Consider the following 23297-nt stretch of genomic DNA (forward strand, 5'->3'; position numbering starts at 1 on the left):
GGTAGACAAGCCAGGCAGGTAAACAAAACGCTGCCTGCGCTTCTTGCCTTCCAAAGTGAGCGTAAGTCTAACGGCTCCCTCTGCTTTCGCTGACCCTGCTGCTAAGCTCAAGGGTGTCCCAGCGGACCTGACCAAGATTCTTCTTTTCCGGCAGGCTTCGAAGATTTCGTCTCCGATGAGAGAAACCGTCGAGCCCGTGTCGACCAGTGCAAAAAGTTCCTGACCGACTAATTGCACTCGCATGAATGAGGCAGACGAAGGGGGTCTCCCTGCGCCCTGCATGCGGAGGGGGCCAGCTGCCCGTCGACGCCAGCTTCGGGGTGCCCTGGGGGCTCCCTCGCGCCCCCTCTGTCTGGCCCCCTCTTCTCGCTTCCCGCCGGCGACGACGAGCCACCGTCCTTCACCGTCGCCGGCGATCCGAGTTTCCCTGCGTGCTACGCATTTTCTCGGGGCATTGACGGGAGAAGTGGCCAGGCTTGTGGCAAAACCAGCACAAACGGGCCATTTCGTCCTGCTGCCCCCTTCCTACGCCTGCGTTGTTTCTTTCAGAGGAGTTTGGGTGGCCGCCATTCGCTCCCCCTTGTCCTCGAAAGCCGGCGTTTTGTCGAGGGGCCGATCGGCGGTCTTCCAGCCCCGAACGGCGCCTTTGCTCGTAGGAGTACGGGTCTAGCGCCCTGATAGTGGCGGAGTTCCCCACTGCAGTCTCTTGCCTCACGGCCATTGTTTCGGCCTGATGGGCGCTAGGCACCGGCGCTCCTGACCAAGCGCAACCCGGTTCGAGCGATTCTCCGGGCCTCGGCGGCAGCCTGTAGCGCAGCTCGGCGAGCAGATCCGCCTGAACTATGCGCGCTTCCTGTGCGAGGGCCTCGAGGTTAGGAAAACTCCGACCCCGCAAGTGCGGTCTAAAACGCGGGTGGCATTGCCTGCACACCCGTGCTACTTTGTCCGCGTCGGCTGCCGCTGGGTCGGCCCGTTCGTAGAGCTCCTGCATCGCCCGCACGTACTCGAGGAGGCTCTCCTCAGGGTACTGCGTGCGAAGTGCAAGCTCGTCCCTCATACGGTGTTCGTAATCGGGTGGTAGGAACTCCGCGCGGAATCGGTCCTTGAAATCTGCCATCGACGTGAACGCCGGCTGGCAGCGCCTCCACCGCGCAGCGGTTCCCACCAGTGCTACGGGCAGGACTTGCCTCAGCACATCCTCCCCCGATGCGCCCAGCGCCGTTCGGTAGGAATCGAGTTGTTGAAGGAACTCGTACACCAATTTCGCGTCACCGTAGCCGGAGTATGAGGGGACCTCAACGTTAAGGCGCGGCCGCGAACCTGACGCTACTGGGGCCGCGGCGGGGGCCACCGGCGCCGAACCGAGCGTTCGGGTAATCTCCGCGAACATCGCGGTCATCTGCCTCATCATGGAGGCGAGATCTGCGGGCTGCGACTGCTCAGCAGCCTCCCGCATAACGGCGTCCGCCGCCGCGTCTTCCCCCGAGCCCTGCGGGCTCTCCTTTTGTCCCGTCTCACTCCTTGTGGTCGGGGCCATCGCGAGCGAACTATGTCTACAACGCCAAACTGCACACACACCGGTACAAAACACTCCGCGCTAGCTACTTACGCAACGCGAAAAACGAACCACATTCAGAAATCTACAACGGGAACAGAGGCATCCAGACAATATATGACGAAAACTCAAGCAAACACACATCAAAATAAAAAAAAACTGCAATAGGCGCGCATCAGAATACACGAACGACTTCTTCTCAAGCGCTACATACCTTCCTACAAGCCTACAAGACGCTACGTATCAGGGCCGTAGCCAGAAATTTTTTTCGGAGGGGGTTATGGGTTATCGGAAGGGAGGATATTTGCCGAAAGGGGCATTAAGTCTGGCTCGAGGGCTGCCTGGAAAAATTTTCGGAGGGGGTTCTATCCCCCAAACCCCCCCTCTGGCTACGTCCATGCTACGTATATATACCCACGATGTAATGTAGTCACCTAAGCCGTTACACAAACACAGAACGAAGAACGCAAAAACTTCAGGTTTTCGCAGCTACCGTGAAAACTAAACTAAGAAACCACGACTCCGCCATCCACCAGATTTACCATACATGCATCTATACGGCGGAAAGGTCCGTGAAGCCTAGTGCCCAAAATGGCGCTTCCTTTCCGGAACAAAGGAATACCGGCCCAAACCGCAGTGGGCCCCTTCCCGGCCGCCGCAGAGAGCAAATGTCCACTGGTGGGCTTGGAATCAGCCCCACTTTCGGGCGCCAGATGTGGTCCTGCTCTCTACGGCCGTCCAGAAATGAGGCACACTGCGGTTGGGTACAATGAGAAACTCTTTACTCACATCCTCCACGCTGTCACCCGTCCGGCCACACACAGACACACCGAAAAAAATTCCCCCGCATTTCCCCGAGGGGGAGAATGTGAAAGTGCGAATGCACGGTTGTCGGCCCGCTTGCGGCGCTTGCGCTCGGCCCCCGCAGCCCACCGCCTCGCCGCCTTCTCTTCCATCTCTTCCATCGGGTTTGTAGTATCACGTGTACACCACGCAGTTATCAAGCCGCTATAACGCCGCTGAGTCGCCAACGCACGCCGCTGACGACGTAGTTTGAATGCGTTAAAGATATAAGGCGCGTCACTAACACTGATATCAGCGTCGCGTCCGTGGCTTGGTCGGTAGAGCGTCGCGCTGCGGCCGCTAAGTCCTCGGATCGAAACCTGGCGCCGGATGCTGTTTCTTTTTTAAATATAGAGGAGCACTGCGGACGCCGCCGCCGCCGCCGCCGGCGGCGGTGGATGGTTTGGGGTCGCTTATAAAGTGCATTCGCACTTAAAACACTCTGCCTCGAGTTCGAGTCCCCGCGCGCGGTTCTTCAGCACCACCGCCCGCTCCTTCGCCTCGCTGCCCGCTGCCCGTCGTGTCCGCCAGCGCCATCTCTCGGGGCCCGACGTCCCCAGGTCCCGTGGCAGCAAAGTGTGCGCGGGGGAATCTTGGAGGCCATGCGTGGCCGGTGGGTGACCGGCGGCGGAGAGGGCCCGAGGAGAGAGCTCGTGGCGAGGGGCGCCGAAGCGCTCCCCACAATTTCCAGTTTCACGCAGGTAGTTACTACTGTCGAGTGTCGATGCAAGCGCTTGGAGACCATCCCGAATAGCAGTAAGTTCTGCCAACAGGCTTGGTAGAGAGCGGAGGTTCCCGTAGGCGCAGCACTAGTTTAAGGTTGGGTGAGAGGGACAATCCAAGTCTGTGGTTACGAGGCAGTCGTGTGCCCCGGTGTCCACGAAAGCTTTGCATGACTCGTGGCCGCATCGCAGGCGCCCAGTGACGGACATGAAGGAGGACTGCAGCCACAAGGCGTGTTCAGAACGTTCTACACTCCGTCTCCTTTTCTCAGAAACCTTCACCGGCCATGCTATTTCGCTTTTCTTGAGGGCACTCAAATTTTCTGTACTTAGGGAATTTCATAAAATATGGAGATCTAAAGCTTTCGCCCTAATACAACTTGCAGACTTCAAGTTTGACAGCGTCTGCGGGCATATTGGAATGCCTAAGCTGTTTTAAATAAGGGGGGGGGGGTGCCAGGAGCATGGCGCCGCAGCGATTGGTGGATTTGGCACCGCCGGCGTCGTCGTCAAGCAGCAACGTCACCAACTGGAGCGGTGGGCCCCGTACGCCGGCTCCCGGCTAGCGGGACACTGCGTCCTAGAGCGACGCCTTTGCCGATGTCTTCCTCTCCGGGCACGCGCACATCACCGTCCCGTCATGGCACCTGCGTTTTCGCCCAAAACGCTGACTATACATGTATGTAGTAAGTACTCCAGCGGGGAAGGTTGGGGAGCCGCCCGTGGTGCGAGAACTCTGGACTGCTTACGATGCTCCCTTTTCACCTGTACATTATCATCATCATTAACTGCCGGACCAGCACTTCGTTCTTATCTCTTTAGATACTCATCATCCCGGTGTTCGCGGCCTCCTCGCACGAGCTTCCGAATAAACTGTTGCCCTGAACATCCACCTCTCCCGTGAACCTTGTGCGCCCTATATATACGGCGGACTTCCGTTTCACGCGTAGCATTGATTTCCGAGTAATTTCACTTCCGATGACGTGTAACGCCCTGCATTTGCACAGAAATCCATAATTGGCGGAGTAAACAACTTTAGTCTCTGTATAGCGTAAATGGAAATAATTCGTCGAAGGGAGTTTTGAGAAAGTAACAGATACGAAGAATAGAAAAAAAAAAAAAAACGTTTTGCGTAAATGAACTATGTACAACGGCAACGAAAGACAAATCAAAAAAGAAAAAGGCAGGAAAAGAACGACGGGAAAGCCAGTAAAAGCTTGCTGGGAGCGCCGTTTAAAGTTTAGAAGGCTGTTTTACCAAGTTCTAGAGTCATGGAAACAAACTATCCCATCGATATGTATCGGCCGTAACTTTGGAGAATAAATTACACCAAAACCATTCACAATTTCGCAAAAGATTTTGTAATGTTCATATCCTTGCTATGTGCGAAATCACTTTTCTGCGGTTGTTTCGCTAGGTTCCTTACCTGTCGGCTTTTGAGCGGGAAAGTTGGGGACGAACACAACTCTATTTGTGTTTAGTTGCACACCTTCCATATTCGGCTCATATTATCTTTGGAAGCTATAATGTGCGCCCCTATGTACACACAGCCGAGCGAGAAGTATACCGGCCGACGTACAGGAAACTTTACCGCTCCTTTCTAAATGAGGCTGAGAGAATCGTGAAAGCTTTATGACATCAAGACTGCGCCAAAAGTGCGCCAAAACCTCGAAAGTGCGTCAAAGTGGTTTCGAATGGTTCTGCATAGCTATATACGTCGTGCTCAAGCATTCTTTCTCTTTGACCATGCGACTGGATCGAGTGAACAGACAGACAGACAGACAGACAGACAGACAGACAGACAGACAGACAGACAGACAGACAGACAGACAGTCGCGTTTAGGCAACACAAGAAACACTATCCTATTCAGAAAGGAGAAACGTAAAACAAAAACACAAGAATACCGCACGATAAGCTCTTGATGAGAAGGAAGTTTTCCTTGAAAGGATCCCTTGTTAGGGAGGGCACGTATTTCGCGAGACCCTTGCAGCCTGACAAATCGTGACACGGCCTCCCTCCCACCCCTGACTTAGACGCACTTAATAGAGCATCCTCGTACTGCAGCGTCCGTGGAAAGACGTTGATGGAGAGACGTTAAGCTGTTAAAACACGACTGGTTAGCGAAGAAGTGGGAACTTTTTATGGACTTGGAAGTCCATTTTTACGGCTGCAGGGTTTTTCTCAATCATACGATAAAAGGCAGAAAAAAAAGAAAGAAAGCAAGGAAAAAAAACGAGGGGGGGGGGGGATCTTATGGCGAACAGTTTGAAACTTCTTCTTTTTAAATTGTCACCAAGATGAGAATCTACGTGTTATATATTGACGCGGATGCAGCTAGGTTAGATGAGATTACTTCTGGAATGTGCAGCGGCGGCGTGCGTTTCGCCCCTCAGGTTTTATGCCTCCGATAACTCGAAAGATTCCACGTGCAAATGCGGCGAAATGGGGCACCACATTCCTGCGAGTTAGGGGCCAGGACTATAACAAGGAAGAACGAAAAAAACAAAACGGGGCTAGAAAGGGCATCCGAAAAATCGTAAAAAAGTGTGTGTGTGTGTGTGTGTGTGTGTGTGTGTGTGTGTGTGTGTGTGTGTGTGTGTGTGTGTGTGTGTGTGTGTGTGTGTGTGTGTGTGTGTGTGTGCGTGCGTGGTAGAGGGCCAGCTTTCTGTGTATGTTGCGTCGGGGCGGGTGTGATTGGAAAATATAGGGCAAGCAACACAACTTAGCAACTGGATAAAGTGGCCTATTTGGTATTTCATTGTTTGTACAATTGAGCGCAAAAAACGGACAGGGACTGTGAAAGGACACTTGTGTCGCGTCCTTTCACAGTGCTTCTCTTTCTTTGCGCTCAACTGTAATAACATGGCCAAGAACACTTTACCGAAGTATTAAACGCAGTTTCAGAAGGTAACTTTTATACTTTCTGAAAGGCATGCATAAAAAAGAGGAGGGATGATGAACATTTGAAATCAGAAATAGTGGGAGACCCAATTACGCTGAAACCTGTGCTTATGGCCATTCCGACACGCACTGAAAATTCAGGCTATGATGTGTGCACTGAAAAAAAATCAGGGAAGCTTGCACTCACGAGCAAGACTTGAATGGCGAAGCTGTCGTAGGGGAGCATTGCCGGACACATAGTTAAGTTTCAGTATGATTGTTTATTTGCATAGTTGCGGTGCTAGTAATCGTCGTCATATGCATCCAAGAGGTCGTCGTATTCCTCGCGGCGAGTGGTAAATGAAGAGTAGTCCTCAGCATTGTACACTTCCACCAGCCCTTCTTCATCGACTCGATGCAGCGGTGGCGGGATCTGCAAGTCGTCTCGGGTGGGATGGGCACACTCCTAGCCTTGTCTCCAATTACCCATAATGGCTCCTAGAGAATGCGGCGGCCGCGGTGACATCTCCCAAGCAGGGTGTCTTTTCTTCTCTAGCATTAGCGCTGGATATCCTCTCTTTTTCTTTTTGCTAAAGCCACTCTGCGTGCAGGGGACGCTCGCCGGCCGCCGCGGGGCACGCGCCCACGAGCAATCACATTTTATTGGTATTTTTTCCTGCAACACCGAACTTACGGCTTGTACAACACCTGCACTGTTAAACAAGTGGCGGATCGTATCTATGTCACGAGAAGCTTTCACCGTGGGTTGGAACGAAAATGCGCGTGGCATTTCGTTGATAATGGTATTGTGATAACCGTGGTTGCTGATTTTTGTGAACGGTGAGTAATGACAAGTGCGCAGGACATACGAGACGTAACAAAGAACGTTCAACGTCTCAATCTTCCTGGTCAACAGGCGACCAGCTCCAAGCGTAGTGAACGTGATACCCACAGTAACTGGGTCTTTCGATTGATTGTAGGGCTTTATACTCCCAAACGCAACGCAGGCGGTGAGGCGCGCCGTAGTGGAGGGTTCCGGATTAATTTTGACCACTTGGGCGGGATCTTTAACGAGCGCCAAAATCTCGTCACACCGGCGTTTTTGCTTTTCGCCTCCATCAGAAAAGCGGCCGGCGCGGCAGGGAATCGAACGCGTCACCTCGTGCTTAGCAGCACAAAGCCTCAGCCAGAGTGCCACCGAGGCGGGTAACTGGGTCTTTTCCAGGTGCTGTTCCGACAGTCGCTTCCTGGGGCAGCACCTAGGGCGCGGTACCGGGTGGCGAGTGTTACCTGGGTAAGATAAAACCCAGCGCCGCACCAGGTAGGAATTCCAGCAGCAACAGCAGCACCAGCAGCAGCAACTCCCTGAATACAGAGAGAAGAGGCTAGGAAAACATCGCAGTACTTCTGTGTCGAAAAAATTCGCCACTGGTAATTTCCGGTTTCAAAACTGTACCTTTTTAATGCTGTTAATCGGCCTCCCTAAGCTGCTTCTGTGAACACCCATGAGTTAAAATTAACGTGAAAAGAGTTGCGCCAAGAGACAGAAGTGACAGGCGTTAAATAAATTGCAACAGTGGCGCACGCTTTTAAAGCCGACTTTTTTGTCAGTTTAACCAGACGCTCTTTTAATTAGGTGCTCCCGTTAATTATACAAATGGTTCTTGCTCTGTTGCCGCCCTGTATTCACGCTCTAATCTTTATCGTAATTAAGCAGGATAAGATGAATAAATGATCTGAGGCTTGAAGTTAGTAAGCGGGGCAGTAAATTAAAAGAGGAATATACCTTGTACTGTCACCTAGCCATAGGCAAACAACAAAAATAAAGCCAGAGCCAGCGCTTGCACAACCTTCTCTCGCGTTTCTTGTATTCTTCTCCCGCGTTTATGCAAGAATTCAACATGAACAGTAAACAAACAAACAAGCAAACAAACAAACAAGCAAACAAAAAGAAGGCCTGCACCAAATATTGGGCAGCAACGTTTTCATCTGCCCTGAGAAAATACCGTATTTTTGCGGTTACAAGCACCCCCCCTCCCCCCCCCCCCCCCCGATTCTAAGCAACCTCCCGTCCTTTCAGGAAAAAAAATCGGAAAAAGTTTGCATGCGAATCTAAGCACCCCAGTTTCTAAGCAACCACCGCAAGGTGGATTTAAGACGCGTAGAAACTGGCCCGAGTTGGCGTTTGTGGCCGAATAATTTATGAAGTTTGCAATTATAAACCATTCGACGGAACAGAAGACGACCTGTTGTGGGATACAGAAAGCGGTGGCTCAAACGGAACAACGGACTCGATGGGAAGTAAGGGTGACATACCGTCAGACGTAAGCAGTGGATTCACAGCCTGTACAAATTTTTTCTCTTGAATCTCTGCCAAATGAAACATTAATTCTTGCGCCCATCTCGTCGAGATACCGCCACAAAAAGTGTGCGTGTTGTTCGTATCTAAGCACCCCCAAAACTTTGGGGAACCACGATCGTAGAAAAAAGGGGATGCTTAGCATCGAGTAATACGGAATAATCATTTTTGTCTTATGTTAGTTCCAATGCTGAGAAAGGCATGCAACTCCCCGTATGCCGTTCTTCGTTAATTACTAAAACGAAGGTTCGGTTGCAGCACTACGAATATTTGCATTTCGAAATGTGCCACGAAACCCTGTGAGAATTACAGAACTGCATGCGGTTAGCATCGCACATCGTACTAATACCGCATCAACCACGCAAGCTGATCGGTGCTGCCATCTGTCGGAACGCGGCACGTAACTTCAGTTTCTGCTCCCTCTCCTGGGCAGTCGGTCAGCGTCCGGCCGTCTCCTTTCCCCAGTTCTCCTGCCCGCGCCTGGTCAGCCTTCCTACAAACGTCCTGCCGATTCTTTTTGCTCGTACGGCCGGTTCGAAAAGCGCATTCCAAAGTTAAGCGAGTCGAGAGCGTTTTCGTGTTCGCGGGAGGCGGAGGCTTTTGCATTGGCATGTGGGCGCTCGCGGCGACCGAAATCAGAGGAAGGGTGGGTTCTCATGAATATCCAGACTAGGCGCCGTGAAAAAGAGACACCGAGGGCTTGTTTGTCTTAGACACTAACCTTCCGTCTCCGTTTTAAGTCAGAATTGACCACGGCGGCTTGCCCGCAAAAAGTACGGCAGATAAAAAAAGCGGGAACACGAGGCGGGCAGCAACTGTGTGGGCCACCACCACCAGCACTATTGCAACAGGAAGGCGCTTGAGTGACGCACCATTAATCTTGGTCGTGGACGAAGATAGCAGTTATCGCTCTGGCGTCGTTCATTTTTCGATGACGAATGGTTTTGAAACGCCGCTGCTGCTTCCCTTCACAGTTGGTATCGTTCTCAATTTTGTTCTTTCTTGGCCTTCTCGATTACGTTATTTTCTTCTTCTTCGCAAGCACACGCGGGAAACCTTTCACAGTTGCAGCTAAACTGAAACGCGACTCCTTCGCTCCGTTTTTGGTGGTTGAACTGCTCCTTTTCCCTCTCTGCTCATACGCTGCCGCTGCTCGACTTACGAAGTGTCCAGTTTAGGCCCCACAGCGAGACAAGAAAATGACGCTTACAAATGACCGGAGTGTGTGCCCTAAGAAAAAAAAAAATTAGTCGGTGTCGTGAGAGTTGCTGGAAACCGCGAGTACGCTGATAAAAAGCCTTGCAGATGAACTGAGCGTCTGTACAACTTAGGTTCGCGCTGATAGGCTTAGGCGATGTAATTATTTTATTCCCAGCTTTCGTACGGCATAAAAACTACCAGAAAACGTCGTAAGCAAGTGTGACTGGTTGTGTGAACAGGAGAGGAGACTAATCTCTCAGAAGCGAAGGAGTTCTGGAATGAATAGTAGGGGTATCAGTTGTCGACCCTGTGGGACGCCACGCATTTGGGAAATAGACATGTCGCTGTGGGCGTCTGTATCGCTGTTGGCTGCTATAGTTCGTTGATCATTTCGTTACGCCTAAGTAAAATTATCAATCACATCCACTGACAAACATTCTCAGCTATATATATTAGGCGGGGTTTCTTGACTGCACCATTCTTGGAACACTAATCAGTTTTGAGAAGACGCCGCGCAAGGACCCGGGTCACTGAAGATAGGAATGCCTGCAAGAAGATTAAATGTGCGGAAGGATTAGTGTGAGAAACGATGGCTACATAGACTGATAAATGGCGAGGAGAATCAGCTTTATGTTGACAGGAATAACTTGCGGGAAAATTCAACGCCAAGAGAGATCTGAAAGGAGCAGCAGGACAGGGAGGGGCAAGGAGCAAGGAACCAGTGCGATAGAAAACAGAAGTTGCCGAGCTCACGTGTTACACTCACAGTGTCGATGTAATACACTTCACAAAAATAAATACCAGTTATTTCAGAGGTTCCTTATTAAGAAAATAATTCGGGATAGTTCGATGATAGCCGCAACGTTCAATGTTTATTAGATGGGTGCTGTCATTCGTTCCCTAATACTCACCAAATGAATATCTTTCTAGGGCCGCTTTATATGAGCCCTTCTTTCTTATTTAGGTACTGTCCGGATAAAACTGTATTCCTTATAGTAAGTGATCTAACGATGTTTAACTACTAACAGACATATTGTAATCCGTATTCTGGAACACAAAAGAGGAAGAAATATCGGTCGGAGCAGTCACTGCACATCTCACTCGTAAAGCTGTGATATACAAATTTCGTCACATGGGACCCTTCCTGCCTGTCTATTAAACGCTACTTTCAATTTGCTTCAATTTGTCTTTAACCCTGAGACTAAGCTAACTGAGCATATATCCTCTAACATTTCTTGGGAGCCTTCTCCTAATCCACTAAACAAGACAACGTCATCTAGAAATCTTACTGGTGTCCCTGACTTCTCTTTTCAAGCTAGATAAATACTCCCTCCAGACATGCTGCAGATAACTTCGGTGAGATTGCCGCTCGAACCGACAGTGCCTGCACGCCCCATTAAAGAAAATTTCAGGGATGCGCGGCGTAATGAAAAGTGCACAATTTAAAATTTTCAGTGGTGACGAACTGACGACAGAAAACGCACTGTCGCACTTCGTTGTATATTCAGCACCCCGCTATGGGCCAAGCACTACTTGCAAATATTGGCGTAGCTCATATGGACTACTAAAGATGTAACGACAATTTGAATGGACTGCCACAGCTTTACCGTGTTTTGGATACTCACCCCGACTGTCGCGATAATTATTATAGGGCTCGCGCAGCCAGCCGTTGTACAGAGCCTCGAAGCTTTGCAAGTGGATTAAGGTCAATTTCGCCTTTCGCGGTAAGAAAGGAAGGAAATAAACTTTATTTTTCCAAGCACCCTTAGTCCAAGGTGCCTTCTTTGGAAGCCACGGCCAAGGCTGCAGAAGCTACAGAAGGTGCGTCGTGTCATCGTAAATTATGTTGTACGCATACGCGTTCAAGCGCACCCTTTTGGAATGTAGCAGCCGTTCGTAGTGTTTCATTCACTCGCGCCCAGACATCAGCCGACCCTTTAGTATCATTCACAAACGCTCTTGGTCGAGGCAGGAGGATCCATACATACTTTTTTGCCTTTCTTCAGAGCCTTGAAGGCGCACCTTTCTTTCTCAAACTATGCTGGGGAAACTTTGTTTTAAATTTCTGCTTCGCGTAGAAAAGTTTCAATCCCGACTTCGGCGATACAGAAAACTGCAAGGCGATATCCCGTGTACGAAGAGCATAATTTCTCACCGAGTTGTTCCGAAGTGCTCAACCGCGTTAACGATATTCCGTATAGACAAACGAAACATTTCACGTTGTGGTAGGAACAACACCGTCATCGCCCAAGTCTACCTGACGTATATAAATGACCCAGGTTACAAAAAAAAAAAAAAAAAAAAAAAGGAGGGAAAACCGGGGCATCGTCGTTGAAGCATCGCGTTAACCAAAGTCTGGCGCCGTGATTAGCTGCGTACCATTGCTGATTATACAAGCCTCTTGTAAGAGCACAGCAGGGGGCAATGGTACGCATTGTTTTCGTGGCTGCGTGCCCAACCAGACGGGACGCCGGGTGCACGCACATCCATCATCTTGGTCGGCTTCAGCGCGCACGTGCTCGATGTGGCCCGGCACGCAAAGCAGACGTGAACCAGCTCACGGTGCCGTGTTGCACTTCGCTCACCTCCACTTGACGAATTGCACGCAGCTGGGGAAAGGATGCGCTATGATTTGCGATGGTAATGCCCCAGGCACGGCAAGGGATCGGGAACGGCTTTTCGCTTCAGCTCACATCGACGAGCACGAAAATGGAGCTGACATCTAGCAACACCACGAAGCTAGCCGCTTCGGACCTTTATGTTGCAAGTCACGAAACATTTAAATAAACATTCAATTGTGTGAGAGATATTATCACACATTTACCATTTCGTTCAGGTTTTGTCACGAAACGGCTTTAAAGACCGGGGAAAAGACGCCCGGGTTGGCCATTTTGATTCCTTCACGTCAAGAACTTTGAATATTTTGATTAGCTCAGTAAAGGGTACACACGTAATAAATAAACGAATAATAATAAACTTCCGCTAATATACTAATAGTTCTTGCGACGCGATGCTCCTTGCACAATGCGCAGGCGGGCACAGGAAGACTGTCCTAATGCGGTCGTTGCTCAGGTCTATCGTTTTGGATCAGCGACATCCTCAAGAAAATTAAATGAACGCGTGTGTTGACTGCGCAAAAAATCACGACTTTAGATGCAGGCGCACGTGTCACGCTTGTTGGCTCCTAAACAGGTCGCTTCGTGATTCGGTGCGCCTCGTTCGCCCCGTAAAACAAAGGCTCGCGAGCGCTGCCTCCGTGATAGGGATCATGAAACCACAAACTGCGCGGCTGCGTGCCCAAATGCAATGCAGATCGGCTGCATTTTTCACCGGATGAAGGCGATTACGTCTTCGCCTGCACGGGGCGCAATGGACGCCTCGCGTGCGCGCGCAGACGACGGAAGAGATCGTCTGCGACTTCCTAGCAGACGACGTGCGTTTCGTGTCGTCTGCTCGCGTGCGAGACGCACACTCGGAGTGTACGTTCGTGTGTGCACAAAAGAACAAAGTGTGTATGTTGTCGTGGCTTCTTCTAGAGATGGCGAGGAACAAGCCGTAGCATTCAAGACGCTGCCTCAGTCCTCCTGATTGCGGCTTTTGCATCATCCCCCTCCTATTTGAAGAAAGTTTGGGCTTCCATATTTCTTGCTGCTGCGGACTGCAGCCGGAATAGGATTGCGTGAGCTAAGGTGCTTGCTTCTCGGCAAAGACGGCCTCGGCGGAAAACAGCTGTCTCGTTGTGCTTCTCAACGATTTTTCCCAAGATCGGCTTGCAGATTAGACTGAATCCAATACGGAGGAGCAAAGCTCGTCTTTGTTGGGTGATAGCTCCACCTGCGGCGCTGCTAGGGGTCGCTCGAGGTAAGTGGGCAGATGTTTTTATCCTTGCTTCTCAAACTACGCTCAGGTTAAAAGGCTGGTACTTTGAATGCCTGGTTTGTGAGCGGCGATGAATCATAAATACGTCCATAGAAGTGATTACTGACACACGGACTGCTAACCATAACCTATGCATGATTTAACCAGGCGGTGAGGACAGAAAGAACTCAGAAAGCAGTTTAGGGTAAATAGAGCTCGATGACACAGCTTCGACGAAACTGATTCGATTTGTTTTAACAGACTACTGATAGCGTCGTGAAAAGCGTCTATTGGCGTTCTTGATGAGAAAAGGTCTACGGAGTCGAAGAATAGAGTCATGGAACATAGGTGGGCGCCCCATGCCCCATGGCGCCTATGCTCACCATCGACGACAACGAGGGGGTGGCGATACCGCCTTGTGAATATTGTGAATGGATCGCTCATCAAACGGGGCTAATGTGCTAGGAGAGCGCGTCGCATTAATGCGCCAAGCAGGGGTAGATTTAGACGCGTAAGTCGACTTTCGAAGTGCACGTAAACGCGAGCTCATCGCATTAGGAATTATGTCGACAGCATCAGTAAGGCATGCAAACGCACCTTTGCATTAAAAAAAAAAAACATCTTAATCGGGTGCGAGACACCAAACAAAGCGACTCGAACAAAAAAAAAAAAAAAAACGCGAACCAGCCTAGCCTGAAGCACCGAAAGTGGAATAAACGCTGCTTTGCCTTCGATGTGCGACACTGTATGGCGCCACCATCGCACCCAGGGTAATGCGCTGCATGTAAATGCTGGTGCATCGCAGTACTCGTGATGCGCTAGGAAATGTGACGCGCTACTGTCGCATTCTGTCGCATTCATGTAAACGCGGCTACACACGAGCGCGCCCGTAGTCGTCCAGACGATCGCCCGTAGTCGTCCAGGCTTGCGCGTGGGCTTACAGCACATGAGCAGCTCCCGCCTTCATCGTCGTCGTCATGTAGTGACCGGCGCGCCACGGGTCCGCCGCGTCCAACACGGTGACTACGAATCTGTCAAGCCATTCCTTCACAATCCACACGTGGAGACGGCCACCGGACCAGCTGACGAAGAAGCAGAGGTCTACTGAGGCGAGGGCGCGCTACAAGAGGATCTGCCCTATACGCGGCTGTGCCGACAGAAGACGACGGCGAAAGGGATGGCGACGATTGCTACTGAATAAAACACTGTACATGCTTAGTTGTCTTTGCTTTACAGCGCCGTCAGAAACGGCTTTGCACTGCTGGGGCCCATCTGCTCCCTCCCTCTCTCCTGGGATCCGCTGTCAGTTTGGGGTGAAGCTAGGTCGACCCCATGCTCCGCTGTTTCTCCAGCCTCGCACCAGTAGTGCAAGCTGCGCCAATTTTTTTCTATGCCTCTTTTTTTCTCTTTGTGTCTTTAGATTGTCTGTAAGTCTCCACCTGGCTGGTAAGAGAAAACAAGTGACAATTAAAGAGTTACGGACTCTTCCTTTATTAATTGAAAGTTTGCGGAAGAGGATGACTTGTTTAAAATTTTAATTAACGCTAATGATTAACGAGTTTGCACAAGCAGCTTTGCTGACAGGTGTTTTTTCCCCCGCAGAGCTGTGACCATCGTTACACGCACCTAATCAACGGCGCGCAATTATTTCTGTACGCGCAGCTTTCGTTGTATCGCTGGCGGTTTGGGTTAAAATAAAAAAAAAAATGGTAATAAGAAACAGAACGCGCTTTCAGAAATTACGAGAACACGTTCTTGATTCATGCACGCTCGCAGGCCCGGTGTTGCTGCCCTGCAGCTTCTTCCATCGGAAATTAATCTCCTTCTTGTCGTGGATTACCATAATTCCCCGCTCGCAGCTGTCAGGCTCACTCACGCGTTCATGCGTTTCGGCCGCTGCCTCGTTGCGAACGAGCTCGACGCAGGTAAACAGTCGGGCGCTCAGCCGTTGCGTAAGTTGAAAAATGGCGATTCCGCCGACCGCGTCACGACAGCTACAAGACTTATACCCACCCCCTTGGAACAACACAATTTGTCAAGCGCTTTCGCCGTCGTTCCAGCTGTCCCATTGTTTGCGTCCCTTTCATCACCGAGAATGTTGGGACCGTATATAAACGCAGTGTTTTAGCACTTCCCGTCTTCTTTTTGAGCTTGCTTTCGTTATACGGTCGTCTTCCCGTGTGTCTACCGTCGACATTAAGGCGAAAGTTCTGACGTGCTGAAAGTGGTTGGTAGTAAAACTCAATGGAAGCGTTTGATTTCCTAGAAACCTACAGGAGCTTACATTTTGAAGATCGCTTTGCATTTTGCTTAGCAGATGGGTGGTACCCGCAAATCATTCTTTTCAAAAAACTAAATCACACTACTGATAGTTATAGCCGTCTCAAAATGTACACAAGAGAGCAAAAATGTCTGCAAGGCTTCGCGAATATTAGGGGCGGCCTTTTAATTATCATACCGACATGACCAAAATGAATTAATGCAGTTCCTTCTATTAGCAATTTGCCATCTTCGTATTTCTCCTTGTGCACGTAAAATAAATGGCATATAAATAATTTTTTTTAATTGCGAAAGTTCGCTCTGCAGCATAAAACGGTGGAGGCGAGTGTGTTTAAATGTACGTAAACAGGAAGTTTTCACTAAGAAAGTCTAAAAGGCTCCGGTGATACGGCCCAAAGAGCCAGCATGTAGTCGGGAGGCCGGCCTGGGTTGAGTCTCACACTATGCAGTACTTGCTGTCGGGAACGTTGGAGGCCACGGCAAGTCCACAGAAGATGGTGAATGTCTGCGGTCGATGCCGACGTGGTGCAAAATGGACATGTCCGGCCAAACGGAGCCCGTCGATCCATAATTAACCCTCATTTTATCAAGTTATGGAGAAAGAATTTCATTATAAGCGGTAATTCGATAACACGCATAATTTCGAATAAAGTGAAACTTCGAGCAAAGCGAGCTCAGCCTGGGTTTAAACGCCAGCCTCGTTTCTCACCCCCTGCGTCTACTAGACAAAACGTAAGGCCCCCAAAGCCGCCTTGAAGTAGGATGCGTTTGGAGTCAGAGAGTTAAATGGAAGTAAAAACTACGCGTCGTTGCAACTCTGTATAAAGGGTAGCTACACAGGCAGAATGTCACGCGTTTGATCCCTAACAGCTGCGCACATACGCGTTCAGAAACTAGAGGATGTCTTACATTGTATCGAGCCAGACAGACCTTTGTCACCAAATGCTAAAAGCTCCGGCAAACTACATTGGACTGTCATTCAGAGGTTAAGTATATCTTCTACTCACAGAAAGCAAAGTTTTATTGAACGGTTACACATGAAAAACTGCCACTTTCGATGCTGTTTCTCCATTCAGGCCGACAACCACGATAAATTATTTCTCTTCATACCGATTCCACTTCTTCACTTTTTACACTGTTCCGAAAGCTATATTGGAATAGAACACATCACTAACAGACATACCACGACGTGTGACAGCTCCACCTCCTAATAACCGATTACGAGCTTGCCGAAGGTTATCGTGACCAAGTCGTTCCTGGGAGTTCTTGGTTGGTTATGAGGTTTAACGCGCCGACGCTACACAGGCGATGGGGCGTGCCATATAGTGGAAGGCTGCGGACTAATTTTGATCCTTAACGTTTGCCTAAATTTCGAACAGACGGGCGTTTTCGCGTTGCACCTCTACCTGAAAAGCGGCCGACGCGGCCGGGAATCGAACTCGCGTCCTTGGGCTCAGCAGCACAACGCCTTAACCACTGAGCCACTGCGGCGGATGAGTTCTTACCTGTACACATATTGTTTGTGCAAGTATTCCCTGTTTGTGAGTCTCGCCTGTTTGTTTTTAAGTAATACCGCAACCGGGATCCATAGCGCTGTAAGTTGTGCTATGTTTTTACGTCCTAAAGTCTTTAGGTACCTATACATGAAAAGCACGGACAAGCACTGGCTAAGGAAGACTAGATGGTTAACGATGAAGTACGGAAAGAGCAGTGGAGAATCAAAGACATCCAAGATAAAAAAGAAGCAAGGTAGTTAGAAAAAAAAAAAACATGGAGAAAATATGGAAGGTAGAACGTCGCTAGAGATGTGCAGGGCATAAAAAAATTGGACAACCGAAAGGAAAATCTACACGATAATTCCAAGCACAGTGCTTTGTTTTTTTAGGCTAGAGCAGGTTTCTTGAGAACTCAGAGCTTTGTGGGGAAGTACACACAAAATGACGAGGTATGCGTGGTCTGCGGAAAAGAAACAGAAACTATGTGACACATAGTGTTGGAATGTGAGTGTATCCATCCAAATTTACAAGAAGGAAATATTCGGCTTCCAGAAGCCCTAGGATTTAAGGGCAGCACAGAGGAAGTTAACTTCGAGGCTGTCGAGGCGACGAAAAGAAGATTAAATGCTAGTGGGCGAAAAGCTGATAGGGGGATATTGCTTAGGACAGCTACCACCGGGAACAGAAAATAAGTATTTTTTGCCTGCCCTCACAGCAGCGCTAGTATTAAACGAAAAGTATAAAACATAAATATAGTTTTTTTGGTAAAGTGACACGTCATTATTACGTTACAAAGCGGATACCACTATCAATCAATCAATCAATCAATCAATCAATCAATCAATCAATCAATCAATCAATGAACTGGCGTCTGACATGGCTAATCTGTGTAGCCGCTGAATTACTGCTTAGAAGGGAGTTATGTATAACATTTGCTGTTGTGGGAGGTGGCAGGTTTTAGAGCATTTTTAGTCGAGATTTGACGATTACTTCCTGTTTAAAGTCATCATAGAAAATTTAAGCGAGAACTGAAGACAAAAAAAAAAAATGGCGCCGACACCGCCGTTTTATATAAACTGAAAAGTCTATTTATTTAGCTGGTTAGTTCGGTTCTGAGGGGATAACTATGTGTTTTTTTGTAACAAAAGACTTTTCAGTTGACAGTAAGCTCCGGTGTCGTCCCCTTTCTTGTCCTTGTTTCAGTTCGCGCTTAAATTTGGGATAATGTACACCCAAGAGCAGAAGTTTACGGAACACGAAAGCAGCAATTTTGAGTTATTTCTCTGCCGCACTGCAGCCCGGAGTACTATGTGCAGTAGTTTTCATTAGTTCAGTACTTATACGACATTTCGTATGCATTCGACAGTTTGTCGGGATGCTGCAGGAAGAGAAATAACCTAAACTTGCCATTTCCCTTCTGCGTAAACTTTTGATCGTGGCTGTACGTTCACCCAGTAGCTTGTCTGTCCATTTTACTGCTGTTTAAAGCTTCGCTCAACGTACTATACGTGTTCTAAGCACAAAGTCTGTGTTTACGACAACCGCAACAAAGAGAATCCGCTATTACCACAGCAGTGAACTACATTCCTGTGAACTGCGCAGCTCGCACGCGCATGCGCACACACAGTGAGCGCGCGCGTGCTTTCGTCCCCACATACGACTTTCAAAAGAACTGTGTTCAGAGGCGACCTGTGGTTTAGTCTCACGCTCTTGCGCGCAACCGAGAAGTACTTCGCGCGAGCATCCATCCACATGCCGGCCGTATTACTTACACAGTCGGCGCGAAAGGCTCGGCACTTTCTCATGCGCGCAGCGGGTTCGTTAAAAAATGGAGCAAGTTTTCTCCTGCCCCGTCGGCCATTTCGCGACCGCTCATCCATCGTGAAATTTCGCCGCGGCGACGAACATCCGCTTAGGGTGAAAAGAATGGCGGCACCTACCCGCGTGCCACTCTCCGGGTCATTCGTCATGACCACTTTCGCCGTTCGTTTACGAAACCGAGTCTCGGTTTCACCGCGTGCATGGGAAGATTGTTTTCAAGCGGCGCTCCCAGCTTCAGTTCGCCGCAGGCGGGACTCAATCGGGGACACTTCTAACATTGTCATTTTGCTTTACCCATACGCTGCTTCTTTTATTTCTTCTCTGCTTACTACTCTCTCTCTCCCTCTCCCTTCCTTTCTCTTTCCCTCTCTCCGATGACCTTTCTTCGTTGTAGCGTGGAGAGGTGCCCCGTATCGGCCATTACGTGGAAGCATATTCATTTTGGCCCGGCTTGTTTGTCTTGCGGGTTTTGTCCCGGCCGGAGCTAATCATTACTCGCCGAGCGCCAGGGGGCCCCCACCGGTCCTCTTTGTTTAAACACTGGGCGGAGTTGAGTTGAAAGGCGATATTTCACGTGGCCGGAGTGCGCCTTTGTTCGCTTTATCTTTGGACTTTTTTTGGCTTCGACTCAGGCTTGGCTTCCGCTCGGGCTTGTTTCTTTCTTGTCCGTAAGCTGTGGGGCCTTCGTTACCTTCGTCAAAGTGAATTCCTAAAAAGAGAGAGTGAAATGTAGGGGAGGGGGGATGGGAGGAAAGAAGAAGTCAAGGAGCCGTATCCTGTCTTTGTATGCTCGCAAAATGAGTACAGACTGCTTTCGTTCGACTAGTACAAACTGCACAAACAAAATAAAGAAAGGGAGTAAACCGCTTGGTTAGTTGAGCTCTTCAGGTCTGGTAGTGGTGTCTACTGGCGTAGTTCAAACTATGTAGTTGGCAGATTAGAAAAGGTTGTTGGAGGCGTATAGGGGAATCTTAACAGCGAGCGCCCTTTGCACCCTTCACCATGACACGAGATGCAGTCTCGACGTTCCGGGCACTGCTACCCTCAAATAAAATGATGTCTGTCTGTCTGTCTGTCTGTCTGTCTGTCTGTCTGTCTGTCTGCTGTCCATCTGCCTGTCTGTCCACGACCACTCGATGAAAAATACTTTCATCGAGCGGCCGTGGTTTGTCCGTCTGCTCATGAGGGACTGCAGGAGCAAACAGGGCCATTCGCTCTTGAGCAAACTGAACGGAAGCGCGTGCGCGTTCACGCACCTTGGGCTAGTCCCGCCATCTGTCGGGTGGCTTTGGAAACATCGTTGACAATGGCGGTACCGCATGTGCGTTTCCACATTAGCGCGTGCCCACTTGCACGGTTCCCACGGAGCTTCGAAATGGTGAAAACTACGAAGGGTTCGACGTATAATCTTGATTGAATTGGAAGCTGTAAGCTGGGGTACATCGGCTGGTAGGGAAAACTTAGGTGCTCGCACTGTGTGTGTGTGTGTGTGTGTGTGTGTGTGTGTGTGTGTGTGTGTGTGTGTGTGTGTGTGTGTGTGTGTGTGTGTGTGTGTGTGTGTGTGTGTGTGTGTGAGAGAGAGAGAGAGAGAGAGAGACAGAGAGAGAGAGAGAGAGAGAGAGAGAGAGAGAGAGAGAGAGAGATTTGTGTAATGGAGAGGTTACCTCCAACCAACGAGTTACCTTCAACCAAAAGAGGAGCTGGCTTCTGAAATCTTTGCTTTATTGAAGTTGCGAAGTTGCGGTGCTTAGAATCCATCCGGCCAAACAGAAAAATTACACTGGAAAGGACAGAAACACTGAAAGGTCCTGTGTGCGCCCAGCGTACGATGCTATACGTACAGTAACAGAGTGTCTGTAACATATATACACGCTCTAATAAGCGCTATTTACCGTACGCGACATTTTTATAATATGTCCATACATGTGTATACTATACTTTGCAATAACGATATATAAGTCACTAAGGCTACATACATCCACATACAAACAGCACAAAGTGGTATTAGTATATTACATATACGTCCACCTACATACAGTACAATACCGTATTTGCATCATTCTAACGAGCACCTCTTTTCGCTAAAAGTAGCCCTCAGAGTTGGGAGCGCGTTGCAGTCAGTCTCAAAATCGAAATCGGCTTGAAAGCGGACAGCAGTATTGCCATGGCTACGAACTTCTCCCAAAATCAAACCCAATCTAATCCAAAACAATGCGCCAACATTACGTAAGCAAATTTTGGTACACCCGTTCCTCAATGGGCATGCCTTAGCCAGCTGTTGCACATATTCTTGCTGCTGCCGTTAGCACCTTGTTTCAGTTATGGCCCGAAGAGGTACCTATATAAAGGGTACACCAAGCGCAAGGTAATTTAACTTGTCGATAGCGAGGGAAACCGAGCAGCATCATGCACACGGGGCGTATATATAGGAGTGCAATTGACGTAAACAAAGAGCCGTATTTTCATGCAAGGCATCCCCGTCCCTGTGCGCAAACGTTTTCGAGAACTGGAAGGCTCCCTGGTGCAGCTCATAAATTAGCAACGAACAGGCGAGCGGCACATCACGTCTAAAACTAAGAAAATCAAGGCGCGGGAAAGCGCAAACCCTTTCAGTCTTCCCCGCTCCAGTTTTAATGTCAGCAAGAGCTGGATAAGCAACTTTATGAGGCACAAAGGGATTTATGCTGCCACAGTTGCGGGTGCTAGATAAACTGTCTTCTGCCAGGTACGTGGTGTCATGTCTTTTACGTCTTCGCGGTAGAAAAGGCGCGAAATTATTCAAGCGAACCTTGTATTGGCTGACTTGCACCGTAGGTTGTGGCGTAAGCCGAAACGTCTTGCGGCAAAACAAATTTTATCCACGTGCTCCAATGACGACGACGACGACGATGATGATGACACGGGGGGATTGCCACCCCCCCCCCCCCTCCCCTGAGTGGGTCCGTGCCCCTGGGAACTTCAAGATTGAATTATAGATTGAAAGCCTCCCGGGGATACCCATTCTCCAGCGTAGCTCCCGCTGTGAAAAGTTTGCGCTGCCCCGGGCACCCTGTACCACATGGTATTGGAGAGTTCGGCGAACCCTAAGATTCAAAGAATCGCGCACCCTTCCTCTGAGCAGTAGGAGGAGGAGCTATTCAACTCCGTTCTCTATTCCCAGCTTAGGCTGGTGGAAAGGGCCCTGGCATCCGCAAGAACGAGCATACATGCATACATACATACCCTGCACCTGGTGATGGTCTCACATACTTGTAGCCCGAAAAAAACAGATCATTGTATCGGGGTAGCGCTGGCCATAAAAAAGCTTTACCATTCTTTCCTAAAGAAAGTTGAGAGAAGCGCGAAAACCTTTTGTCATCAAAACTGAGTTAAAAGTGCGCCAAAACCTTCGCTAAAACTGCTTTCAACCTCCTCTTGAAGTGCGTCCAATCGATCGTCAAATCCTTCTAAGTCCCAAAACGAAGAACGAACTCATGCGACGATTTCTTTGCGCGCATAGTAAACGCGTCGACGAACGATATAAATGTACACCGACACTTGGTTTAGGAGATAAAGATGTACTATTGTGCTCGTCCTTCATGATCCATGCCTGAATTGTCCTATCTAGAGCCGACACAATGGAAGCACGGTTTTATCAGAGCTTTTCTTATCAGAACTTATCAGAGCTTTTCGGTCGACCAACCGGTCTATGGGGAAATGCATTAGCGCTTTGACAGGACGCCATCGGTCCCACCAAGAAAGCTTTCGCTTTAATAACATTGAAATTAACTTGTAGAAGAAAAGCGGAGACCATTTTTAGCTTCCTTCTGTAGTTCATTTTGCGACGAAGAGGCAACGCAAAAGAAGAAGCAAGCGCGCACCGCACCTTCTCGCATACCAGGACTCAACCGGGGCGCGCTCAAGTCAGCAGGCAAACCGATGATTCCCATTGGTTCTTCGGTCATTTGCTCTGGCACGTCGCAGTATGGGTTCGCTTATCGGCTAAGCAAACAGTCACCACGCGTTCACCGGCGGCGCCGTTTGAGCGCTCCGAATTTGCTTCGGCGATCACGGCGGGCGTGTCAGTCTCTACTTGTCCAGCGCACCGCAGGGTCCAGAAAGCGCACGGCCGCTTGCAGCGAGCCCGCACTCGAACAGTCGCAAGCGGGGAGGGATGGGGCGAAAGCCCCCAGCGCGCGCCCGTCTAAAATCTATCTTTCCGGACAGCTCCGAGGCGCGCCGGGCCTCGAGATCGAATCTCATCGAGAGGGACGCAGACGGACTCGTTCAACGGGACTGAACC

The 23297-nt window shown here is 49.5% G+C and overlaps 1 protein-coding gene and 1 long non-coding RNA gene across 2 annotated transcripts in view; both read right to left on the bottom strand.

Moving 5' to 3' along the window:
• Positions 1-226: 226 nt before the first annotated feature.
• On the bottom strand, positions 227-1534 carry LOC144152975 (uncharacterized). Its single transcript, XM_077684585.1, has one exon. It carries the CDS (start codon positions 1454-1456, stop codon positions 401-403), a length of 1056 nt encoding a protein of 351 aa, XP_077540711.1. The 5' UTR covers positions 1457-1534; the 3' UTR covers positions 227-400.
• Positions 1535-3718: 2184 nt separating this feature from the next.
• LOC144151799 (uncharacterized) overlaps positions 3719-23297 on the bottom strand; it is a 62307-nt gene continuing 42728 nt past the window's right edge. Inside the window, exons 2-3 of the long non-coding RNA XR_013318974.1 lie at positions 7292-7366; positions 3719-3767 (exon numbers count right to left, since the gene is read on the bottom strand). This is a non-coding gene — a long non-coding RNA (uncharacterized LOC144151799). The remainder of the gene's footprint in view (positions 3768-7291; positions 7367-23297) is intronic.

This window comes from Haemaphysalis longicornis, unplaced genomic scaffold (assembly GCF_048455015.1).
Source record: "Haemaphysalis longicornis isolate Haplotype H1 unplaced genomic scaffold, Haemaphysalis longicornis Haplotype H1 scaffold_9, whole genome shotgun sequence".
NCBI lineage: Eukaryota > Metazoa > Arthropoda > Arachnida > Ixodida > Ixodidae > Haemaphysalis > Haemaphysalis longicornis.

Bases quoted from the DNA above. Each gene is read 5' to 3' on its own strand.
- LOC144152975 (XM_077684585.1), bottom strand. From the start codon at position 1,456: ATGCGGGAGGCTGCTGAGCAGTCGCAGCCCGCAGATCTCGCCTCCATG.